At 49.3% G+C, this 11694-nt stretch overlaps 2 protein-coding genes across 2 annotated transcripts; one reads left to right on the forward strand and one right to left on the reverse strand.

Moving 5' to 3' along the window:
- Positions 1–7644: 7644 nt before the first annotated feature.
- Positions 7645–8392, reverse strand: LOC125556009 (cortical cell-delineating protein-like). The gene has a single exon (XM_087522307.1). It carries the CDS (start codon positions 8324–8326, stop codon positions 7946–7948), a length of 381 nt encoding a protein of 126 aa, XP_087378433.1. The 5' UTR covers positions 8327–8392; the 3' UTR covers positions 7645–7945.
- Positions 8393–10539: 2147 nt separating this feature from the next.
- Positions 10540–11273, forward strand: LOC147973953 (uncharacterized). Its single transcript, XM_087524849.1, has 2 exons — positions 10540–10572; positions 10716–11273. The coding sequence occupies exons 1-2, from the start codon at positions 10540–10542 to the stop codon at positions 11271–11273; spliced, it is 591 nt and encodes a 196-aa protein (XP_087380975.1).
- Positions 11274–11694: the final 421 nt, after the last annotated feature.

Here is an 11694-nt window from a genome sequence, read left to right on the forward strand (position 1 = left end):
AAAAAATGCACACGGGCACACATGCTAATCAACACTCAAAGCCCTCAAAGGATGCTCTTACCGACATTGTACATTAATACTACAAACTTAAATTACTACTGGTAATTTTCCATAAGACTACAAACTTAAACTACTTCTCACGTGCTGTCATCAGGCCATGCTGTCCAGACGCCGGCGTTCTCCTTCCCGGCCTTGTAGGCGGCAGCCCACCGTGCTTCGATCTCCGCCAAGCTCTCCTCACCACGGTGTGCAACCTCTTTTTTCTTGCGGCGGCGGGACACTCTTTTTTTGACTGCTTTCTGCCTTTTCCGCTTCTTCTGTGCGGCTTTGGCCGCCTCTAGATCCACCACCCATTCGGCCATGCCCAGTCTCAAAGTCCTCCCATGTAAATGTCTAGCCGCCAGCGGCGATGAACTCGGCGCGGCGAGATGCCATCGCTTCATTACCATGTGTGCGGTCACGGGCGGAGAGGAACGCGGTGCGACGGGATGCCATCGCCTACTTACCAGTTATTGTGTGTCGCGGTGCCATGGACGACGCCTGGAGAGAGCTCTGGGATGGAGGGGCCGGGAAGCCGTACAGTGCGGTGGTATTCAAGAGCTCAACGACAAACCACAACAGAAATTTGGCTTCCCTTAAAATTTTGCTCGTTCATTATCGCACATGGTTCATCTCCGTCGCTTTCGGAAACAGTGTGCGCTGAGCCTATTATGTGTTGCGTTATGATTGGCCGGAACCCCAGTCACGCGGATCGCGCGTGTGCACTGTAGGATGCGCCGTGATCGAACGGCAATCCACGTCCCTCACATCACACCCGTGCACCTGTAGCTGGATTGGATTTATATGTGCTAATTGCCTAGAAAATACACATAATCCCCTAAATATGGTAAATGAGCCCGAAAAAATACCAAATTTGAACACGGTGACTTGCAGGGTGTATGTTCGTCCATGGCAAAGAACGAAGAAAATTTGGATTCCCCTTTAATATTGGTGACTTTCCTCTCGAAAGCGTGGAATTTCTTTGGTGATGGTTCGATTTATGAAGGTCGTGCATGACAACATAAGTCAAACCTTCTAATTTTTACCAGTGCATGGTGAGGTCATACCATGGCACACCATGCCAGGCGTCATGCTTTTCAAGCATTTATTTCAGTTTTTCTATAGTTAAAAACCCAGTAAACAAACATTTGTGGTTGACTATTGCCACACATTTCATCGAAATATGTGTCCCTCCCTTAAAAGGCATAAGAATTTACTAAATGACACGAGCATGGTTTTTCAAACTGTTCTTATGCACCCTTTCATGCACCGATTGTTTGAACTTGAATTATGTACATTAATGCTTAGAAAATGCACATAACCCCCTTAATATGGCAATGAACCCCGCTGATGGTCACCCCCAAGGGCTCATATAATGCACCAGTTCGCCTTGGGTTTCAGCCCTCCCACCAAGGAGTACAAGCTCTTTTGGCGGTTGACGCACTCTCTTTCGTCCTAGCAGCGCGTGGAGGTGGACATGCACACCCTAGGCGACGCCGCCGGGTGGCGCCACCACTCGTTCCTCTCCCCGTGTCACCCGACGAAAATCTCGTCGCCGGTGTCGATGGACGGCAAGCTGTACGTGGTGACCAACAGTTGGCCTAGACACGAGATTCCTAGAAGAATACTGGCAATCCACGTGGCTACGGAGTCATGCCGCACATACGGTCTCCCGAATTACGAGTATGATCACTTCGATAGCCCACCGGTGGCAGGGGCGGACCTACGTTCACACAGCCGGTGTCACAGGACACCGGGTAGAAATTGCGCTTACATGTATACTACTTCGTATTTGAGTCTTGGACATGGGTAAAAAATAAATCTGGACACCCGTTGGACTTAGTTGGAGCGAGCTCAGGCACGGCCCATCTAGTTGAAGGCCCATCCGGCTATCGATCGTCTCGAGGGAGCAAAGAAAACAAGATAGCGATCGATTGGATCCTGCGCCAGTTCGGTTGGTGCCTGCTTGCCTCCTACCGTCGCGCCGCCGCCCCTCACCCCCTGATCAATGGAAAACGCTTGCAGACGGTGCGCCGGCCGAAACTTCGGCCGGCCCTCACGCGCAGCGATTCGATCCCACCACAATCGTACGTTCCGCACTGCACGCCCAATTTTTTTCTCTCCCTCTCTGTCTTATCTTCTTCTTCCACCTCCCTCCCTTATCCTCTTCCTCCCGTCACTCCCATCCCCTCCATCTCTATCTCTCTTTCTCTAGCGAGAGAAATCCCCCTCCATGAGATTCAGCACCGGCCGCTGCTACTAGCCATGGCCGCTCACCCAACCCCCTCGCCCCTCCATCCTTACCGTTTTTTGCTGCAAAAGAGAGCGAGATGAGTTGCCATGGTGGCTGCGCCGCGTCGACGGTGGGCTGCATCGACGGCGACTGCGCCGTGCAGCTCCGTGGTGCTACAACCCACGGTTACAAATGATGGAACAGTGGCTTCCAGATGCTGGAACTATGGCGGAAAATCCTGGAAGTCCGCATCTGCTAGTGGTGACCATGCGGGGTGCTACAACCGGTTTGCCAGATGCTGGAACCACGATGCCCTTTTGCTGCAATCGGAGAAGCCCAGAGTTGGAATCGGCATCAGTAATTTTGCTGCCTGACATGCGATGTGCTGGAACCGACGCGCCCTCGCCATCGATGGCAACTTTTTTTCGTTGGAACCAGTCTGTGTTTTTGCTGGAACCAGCTATTTTTTTGCTACAATCGCCCACTGGGAGCTTTTCCTGCTGACTTTGTTTTGCTGGAACCAGCTTTAGTTTTTGCTGAAACCTAATAATTTTTTGCTTCAACCGACAAATTGTTAGAGTTGTGTCGAATATAATGTACAAGATAGGTTACAGTTGGACTAGGAGTTGTATTGTGTTTATATAGAATGTGGAGTTGTGTCCTAATAGGACACTTATATCCTAGGCCTCTCATATATAGCGGGGATAGACACATGATGTAACCTATGCCAACATAATAGCACCGGAACGCAGGGGAAGCCAGCGGCATGTGCCGGTGTCCAGGGCGACCGGGTGCGGTATTGTAGCGGTGTCATGGGGAGGAGCGCCCATAGTCAAGCCCCGGGGATGTAGCCATACCGGTGAACCTCGTTAACAAATCTCGGTGTCGTGCTCGTGTGATTGCTTGGTCCTTGGATGATCAACAGTATGTCTCGGATTTATTCTAATAAATGGTATCATGAGCTAGGTTATTCGATGGCTGTGGATTGTTGATCTAGAGGAGATGGAAGGTATCGTTGGAGATCTGCAGGATTGATTGCAGTTGGAGCGGAAGAAAAGCGGCGAGACGTCGTTGATAGTTCTGCGAGGAGCGATCTAAGAAGCAGATGTGCTCGACGGTTGTGACCTTCTCAAAAAAGCCAATCAGAGAGAGGCGTGTTGCTTGGCCGCAGCAGGCGAGACGTGCGGCGATTGTGGATCAATTGGGCGAGCGTTTGAGGCGGCGCATATGGAACATCGACTCGGCGGCGGCGTAATGCGTGTGAGCAGCAGGCGCGACGCATGCGCTGGTCGCTAGCGAGCCAGGCCCATGACGGGCGCGGCGGGGTTGTGGCCGAGGCCGTGTGCGTGCGAGGCGTACGTACACACATCTGAGATTTGCTTTGGAAAAATAGAGGACCGAGTCCACCTAGGACACGGACATAGGCAGATCGAGTCGGCAACAAGTAAATTCATTGATACTTATCCATCAAAAGGCAGGACAAAGCATAGCCAGCGTCGGGGTTTGAGCCAAAGAAGAGCAATCACGTGAAGATCAAAAGGAATCCTTGTTTTGGATTTTGCTATTAGTACATGAGGGTGTACCACGTCAGGTTTTGCTTGTGTACTTGGACATCATATGAGGAGAGCTCAGATAATTTTTCACACGGTCAGCTATACGAAGAACCATGGCGTCAACGGATGTCAGGTTTGAGGTGAAGTTCACGGAACTGAAAACCTTGGTTTATGGCAGACAATGGTGGAAGATTTGTTGGCACTACAGGGATGCTTGAGGGTGTTGCAGGAAGTCATGCCAGCTAAGATGGAATTATGTGTGATGGATGGAAATTCGCGGAAGATGATTTGGCAGCCTCGAGCGTGTCATACAGCCGAATAAGTTCGGCTTAGTCGGACTAGATAGTCTGACAGATCGACGTGAGTCGGTTGATACAGAAGACGGTGGTGGAATTGGCGCTGAAGATATAGGAGCGTGATGTTGATGGTGACCGACTTCTGGGCGTGGAAACATGTGGCGCAGGCCCGAGGCTTGTGTGGCTTCGACAAGACTATGGCGTGTGGTTGATTTAAGATGGCGTACGCATGTGAGCTTGAAGTCGACGGGACGCGAGGGGTGAACTGATCATCTGCCATGGAGTCATGTTGAAGGTGGAGCTGGATTGAGGGGCTACGGCGTAAGTCGACAGAGAGTCGAAGCCTATTCAGCTGGGAAAAGCGAGTGACATGCAGTTTGGACTGGAGCCCAGTGGTCTGATGGAAGCATGAAACTCGTCACCGGTTGGTGATGATCGGTGGTACTCTGCAGTGGGTGTTGAGTGGTGTGGGTTTGCGACCCTTGAGACTCGACCGGGACAGCGGAGGCTCGACGCGGTAATAGCGGTGAGGCGTGCGGTATGCACGGACATGGAGACGGGCCAGGGCTCTGGTGGTCATACATGTGGTGAGACAACTGCGAATTTGACTCAGGATGACTAAAAGCAACGGTGAAATTCCTTCAAGTTTCAGACAGACGGCCAAGAAAGGAGCGATGATGTTGAGTTCAGGTAACTCTTATGTGTGACATCCAATATGTGAGTTGTTCACTTTCACGCAGGTCAGTGATCAGTGTGTGATGGCATTGGACTGATACTCTGGAAGTTGAGAGCACAAACAAGAGTAACAAGGAACTTAATTTTGCTCGAGTGTTGACAGTGGTCAAGAAAAGAAGGGACTACAAGTTCCAGGTGGAGTCATATGGAGTCTTGGGGTAGCAGCGGTACTCATGGGATAAGCTCAGGTCCAATGTACATGGAAGTTTGACGCATTGACGAATTCAAAGTGGTGGAGAATATTCGCCAAGGTGGAGTTTGTTAGAGTTGTGTCGAATATAGTGTACAAGATAGGTTACAGTTGGACTAGGAGTTGTATTGTGTTTACATAGAATGTGGAGTTGTGTCCTAATAGGACATTTGTATCCTAGGCCTCTCATATATAACGGGGGTAGACACACGATATAACCTATGCCAACATAATAGCACCGGAACGCAGGGGAAGCCGGCGGCATGTGCCGGTGTCCAGGGCGACCGGGTGCGGTATTGTAGCGGTGTCATGGGACGAGCACCCATAGTCAAGCCCCGGGGATGTAGCCATACCGGTAAACCTCGTTAACAAATCTCGGTGTCGTTCTCGTGTGATTGCTTGGTCCTTGGATGATCAACAGTATGCCACGGATTTATTCTAACACAAATGATAGTTTTTTGTTGCTTGGCACCCCGACCTGCGGCAAAGCGTGGTCACCGCGGGCTGGAACCGGCCGGTGTCAGAGCTGCAACCACGGCGAGCGCTACTCTGTTTTCTACTGCATTTGGCGATGAACGGCGACGGCGATGATCTTTTGCTGCGACCGCTTTCTCTTTTGCTATGACCGTTTTTTTTTTGCTACATGCCATCCACGATGTGACCTGTGGCCGTTGTTGGCAGAAACTCGCTCGTCGACGGCGAGGGCCGGCAGGCGGCGCACCGTAGCGCTGCAACCATGGAGCATCAACGACCGGAGTTGCAATCGGTCGAGGGGGAAGTTTTGACCAGGGGGTCATCGATGGGATCTCCAACTAAAATCGACGACGAGGGGAGGTTCTTCAACGAGCACCGTCGCCGAAGACGACGGGCAGCCCTGCCGTCGTGAGTGTGGCGCCATGGACGACGCCTTTTTTGGTTCCTGCGACGAGCGGGGCGCCATGAACGCTTGTGCCGGCTCCGCGTTCTCTTTTTTGTATGCAAGGACGAGAGGAAGAAGATGATGATGTGGAGCATCGAGCGGCTGCTGCACGCTGGATCGTACGGCTGCGTGCAGACCGGCCCAAATTTGGGCCGGCGCACCGGCGCGTAGTGCTGCCCCTGATCAATTGCCACTCATCAGCCCCTATCCCCTGCGCTCATCCGCTGGCGGCTGCGGATTGCTAAATAATCAAAGGAAAGAGTATTGCTCTCGGTAAGGTCGCCAATTTGTCCGAAACATATGTACATATTCCAATTTTCTCTAATTCTTTACCTAGATTGTATGACTGGTGTCTTCAAATTCAAGGGTATTACAACACAGATATGAATTCTGTGATTTGATAAATTTTCCTTAGTGATTCACATCCATTTGGAACCTTGGATTATTTGTCGACTGCGCGGCAGCATTAAGACACAATATCAAGTAAGTTTAACTTCACAACCATACATTTCAATCAGCAAGCGTTATTTGTTGTCTCTGCCTACAAACACAAATAGTGCAACTCCTTGTGCACTTGTGATAACATAATAACCAGCGAATTATGAGGGAATTCATGTTGCCTGATCATATTTGTTCCTGTTGTTTAGAGATCTTATGTTTTATTGTTTAATTTTACACAATCAACAAGAATTTCAAGGGAACACTTTATTTTGATAATTATTATTTTATTATTGGACATTTTAAGCTATTTAGTGGGTTACTTTTGTGTATATTATTGTTTAGAATCCATCATTTATGGCGTACACATGGACCCCGGGACGTTTTTGTTCTAGGTCTGCCCCTGCCAAGCCATACGCAGCTTCCACTTCTTTTGCAATGACTTCCATGCAAAGAAAATGCAACTCTAAACATTTTAACTATGCTTCGAGACGTTTCTGGTCCGTAACTGCATGTAAGGATGAGATGAACTGCCTAGCCCGTACAAAGATCGCTGCTGCATGGTCTCGCATTACATCTCCCTTGCCATGTATCTGCACGTTGTTGGCGATAAAGCTCTCGTCAATAATAAATTAATTCATCGTTGATCCAATTTATTTCTTTTTCTCTTCCTATGATCCATATAAATCATAGAGTTGACTTTGATCTAGGTGCATGTATTCCCTACCTCCCATAATGTAGCGCGTATAGATTTTTTGAGAAGTCAAAGATTGCAAACTTTGATCATGTTTACAGAGAAAACTATTTGTAGCTACCATACCAAATATCTAAAATATGAAACTACATCTTATGATGAAGCTAATGATATTTGTTTGGCACTCCAGATGTAAATGTTTTTCTCCACAAACTTGGTCAAAATTTGTGAGGTTTGACTTGTCAAAAAGTTGTATGCCTCTTTGATGTTAAACTTAAGAATGCTGGTTTTATAGTATGGAATGGAGGGAGCATATGTTTTAGTAGTTTTTTTTTCGAAACGGAGGCAAAAGATTTGCCTCATCGATTAATTAAGCAGAAGAGAGTTGCCCGGTTAATTACTGGAAAACCGGGCGAAAACCTATACAAACCTACCACATGAGGACTACTCACAGAACAAGCAACCCCATTTCGAAAACATGGTCGGGCTGATCATGTTTTAGTAGTGGACTATGAAGAGGCAGAATATATATAACACACAGCTCGAGTTAACACAACTTCAACATATTTCAGAGCATATAACCGGTACGGTATTTCACATCATGATACAAACCCCCGATTGCGAGGCCTATTTATTTGGACACCACAACAACATGACACACTTTCACACACTACACGAAGTGACCACTGCATGCATGCATAACGCGAATGCATGACACGAAACTTAGGCATGCACGAGACATATAGATGAACTGATAAACAAACTGGAGTAGCATATAGGAATAGGAAGGTGCAATGCATGGCATGTGTACGCAGCATGCCATGCTTGGACGAGTATACGTCGATCGATCAGAGCGGGCAGGTGAAGCCGGGCGGGCAGGTCTTGTGGCACTGGTTGAGCAGGTGCACTAGGTCGATGGGGACGTTGAGGTTGATGACGCCGTGGACCTTGGCCCTGATGGCGGTGCAGAGGCACACCGCGGCGTCCAGGTCGGCCAGACCGGCCAGCAGCGGGCAGCACGTCTCGCTGTGCGGCACACCGAGCCCAAGCTTTAGCAGGTTCAGCACCTTGGCGCACACGCCCAGCTTCAGCGTGTCGATCGGACACGAGCCGTTGGTCGTCGACGGTGGCGGCGGGGTCGGGCAGTGGGGTCCGCAGCCACCGTGCACAGCGGCGACCATCAGGTTCAGGCCGAGGAGCAGGAGGAAGAGCTTGGTCGATGGCGCCATTGCGAAATCTTTGATCGAGAGGAAGCAATGCTTACTATAGGTAGCAAGTAGCAAGGATTTGTAGGTGCTGTGAGTTTGAGCTCTGTGGGGGGTGGTATTTATAGCCCGGTCGCACGTACATGTTGATCCCATGATTGATCGTTCAAGTTTAATTCTACAGCTTAACTTAAACTACATAAAATCCATCTACGTACGTGTAGCCTTACGCTTATGGATGCTCTGAATCTCTATGCGCTACGCTAGCCAACAAAATGATTAGAGCGAGATATACGCCCGGCGAGTTTCAATACTTGATGGGCATCCATTTTTCAAACAAGCTCCGCACACAGAATAGCGGGATACTCGTGGCTGGAATGCGTTGAAGATATGCTGTGTGATGACTTTCATGCCATGGCCATGTATGTTGTGTGGTTGCTTAGTTCGTTGGGTACCATGCATGGACACGTATAGCAGATGCATATTATTTGGAGAGCAGGAGAAGTCAACTATAGATGTTCCTTAGCTAGCTTTGGCTTATACATGCATGGTCGTTGCTGTGGACACGTATCCAGGCACTGGTTTCTATAGAAAAATATTCAACATGTATTTGAAATTTTGAATAAATGTTCATCATTTATGTGAAAAAATTTCAACGTGTATCTAAAAAAAAGATCATCGTGTATATAGAAAGAGTTCAGTGTGTAGTAAAAAAAGCAGACATGTATTTCAAAAACTGCAAAACCTTTTTGAATTAACCTCTAACTAACACAATTATTGGGCCAGTCCACCATGTCGATCTCCTCCAATATAGGCGAGCACAAGTTATGTCTCAGAATAAGCTGTTTTTAGCATTTGCCATAGGAGAGGCCCAGGACCAGATGGACCGTGTGGCCTAACATTTAGGCGTCATTTCCTAGCCCAGTGGAATGTACGGAAAGGCCGAGACCTAGTGCCCCAGCTGGCACTAGTGCCATACGACTGATGCATTTCCCGTAAAAAAAACTTATCAACCAAGTTCTCGTTGAGAACCAACCTCTGGTTGAGATGGTTAGGTGGACAGTGGTATTCTCAACCCATCAGGGTTCAAATCCTGGTGCTCGCATTTATCTTGAATTTATTTGACTTCGTAAAATCTCAAGATGATATGCCGGCTCAGTCTCTCAGAGGTGCTCATAGGGGTAGGGTGTGCGTGTGTGCGTTCATAGAGGTGAGTGTATGCGCGTTTATATGAGCGCTTGCGTCTGTACTGTGTTCAAAGAAAAAACCAAGTTCTCGTTGAGGTAATACTTGTCCTTGTGTAGTCGTGCCACAAGATTATTCAGATTCTGAATTAATCCCCAAGCTTGCTTGGCTAGAAGAGCCTAATTCAAAGTTCTCATGTCTCTAAAACCCATGCCTCGCATATTTTTCGGAATGATCTTCTTGTTCGAAGCAAGCTAGGCCATCTTTCGTTTACCCTTCTCCATTCACCACATGTAGGATCTTTGCCCGCACATAATCTTTCAAATAATGGAGACCGCCGCATCACGTTGATGTCATTGTTGACTTGTGATATCCTGTCATGTCAAAGAAAGAGTGCCAAATCCTGTGGTCTTTGAATGCATATGCCTCAATAATGATGGTAGGAATTTTGCGATGGCCCTAGTATTTTGTTTGTCCAGTATATGTGCAGTTCTTCAATTTTTAGTGCATGCAATCTTGGGATCCGAACATACCTAGGAACTCTCTTGATTCTCCAAGTGCCATGAGCCTAGTTGTGTCTTTGGCATTTGGTTCTCTCAAGTTCTCAGGTTCAATAGCTTGACCGCTGTAGTAGAAAATCTAACCATTGCCTTTAGGCACGTGCTCTCAGATATCTAGAGCTATTCATCCCATGAATTTGCGGTTGTGCCTACACAATTATCCTGATAGAAGCCATGCACTCGGAGAGACCAGAGAACTCTATCTTCATCAAATTGAAGTAATCACCATAAGACCTAACCCCTTGCATGATACACAAGAACAATGGTCTCTGCATCCAATGAACGTCGAGAAAAGAATTGAACGGCGCATTAGGGGCAAAGTAGTCCTCGTAGAGATCCACATATGCCCATGTGCCCAACATCAATTCTGTTGGACTAATATGTCAGGTATCATGACATATCTCCTAATTTCCTAAATTGACGAGTATCGATATTTTTGTGATTTTCATGTTATGGTTAGGATTTTTAAATATGTCTATATATTAACATGCAATGGAAAAGCCAAGTGTGGCAAATATTCCTAAAGTCTTTCATGGTATCCGCCCTTCTCCAACCCTAGCACCGCGGGCCTCAACCCTCGCGCCGATGGACCCCATCTCCCTCCCCTCCCATGGTGCCCCCCCCCCCCCGAGACCCCTCCTCGTCCCAACACTGCTCTTTGGGCGCAGGCCACCACCATCCAGAGCATCCGCTCCCTCATCCCCGTCGTCCTCGATTTCAAGAGCACCGTCTTCCCCAAGTGGAGGAACTTCTTCACCATCGCCGTCACCACCTACGCCCTCGAGGACAATCTCACCACCGAGATGCACTCCACCGACCCCACATGGCTCCGCCTCGATGTCATGGTGCTTCGCTGGCTCTATGGCAAGATGGCCATGGACATCGTTGACCTCATCATGCCTACCGACCCTACCACCGCCACAGCGTACAAGGTCTGGACCTCCGTCCTCGAGCTCTTCAACGACAACAAGAAGATCCGCGAGATTTATCTCGCCGAGGAGTTCCATGGCATCAAGCAGGAGGATCGGTCCATTGCCGATTACCTTCACCTGCAAAAGACGGACGCGGACGCCCTTGCCGAGGTCGGCGCGCCCGTCTCCGACGTGGAACTCGTCACCAACATCATCAAGGGCATTCACGAGCGCTCCGACAGCATCGCCGACATCACTCCACTCCTCACGCTGTTCCCATCCTTCCTCACCTTCCGCAACATGTTGCTCCTCTAGGAGACGAAGGTGTCTCAGCGCTCCAACAGCACCTCGGCCTCCGCCTTGTACACCGCCAGGGGCCCATCCCCGCTCCTCCCAATGGTGGTGGCTCGTCCTCCGGCAGCGGCGCTCCTCCAGGTGCTGGCGGCGGTGGTCAGCCGTGGCGGCCTCCTACCTTCTCCCACAACCCCCACGTCACCGGCTACGGCAAGGGGAAAGGCAAGAACAAGGGCTAGAAGGCCGCCGGTGGTGCTCCTCCCATGCCGATGCCGTTCAACCCTTGGACTGGCACCATCTAGATGTGGCCCATGCAGTCCCGCTCCAACAACACCGGCAGCATCCTTGGACGAGGTCCAAGATATCGCGCCCACGCCTACATGCCCGCCCCTCTGGCTGCTCTTGGTGTGCCCTACGACAGCTATGGTACAACCCCGTACGG

This window comes from Triticum urartu, chromosome 5A, assembly GCF_056163025.1.
Source record: "Triticum urartu cultivar PI428250 chromosome 5A, HENAU_Tu73, whole genome shotgun sequence".
Lineage (NCBI taxonomy): Eukaryota > Viridiplantae > Streptophyta > Magnoliopsida > Poales > Poaceae > Triticum > Triticum urartu.

Bases quoted from the DNA above. Each gene is read 5' to 3' on its own strand.
- LOC125556009 (XM_087522307.1), bottom strand. From the start codon at position 8,326: ATGGCGCCATCGACCAAGCTCTTCCTCCTGCTCCTCGGCCTGAACCTG.
- LOC147973953 (XM_087524849.1), top strand. From the start codon at position 10,540: ATGGAAAAGCCAAGTGTGGCAAATATTCCTAAA. The intron at 10,573-10,715 runs GTCTTTCATGGT...CTTTGGGCGCAG, and splicing joins GTGTGGCAAATATTCCTAAA to GCCACCACCATCCAGAGCAT.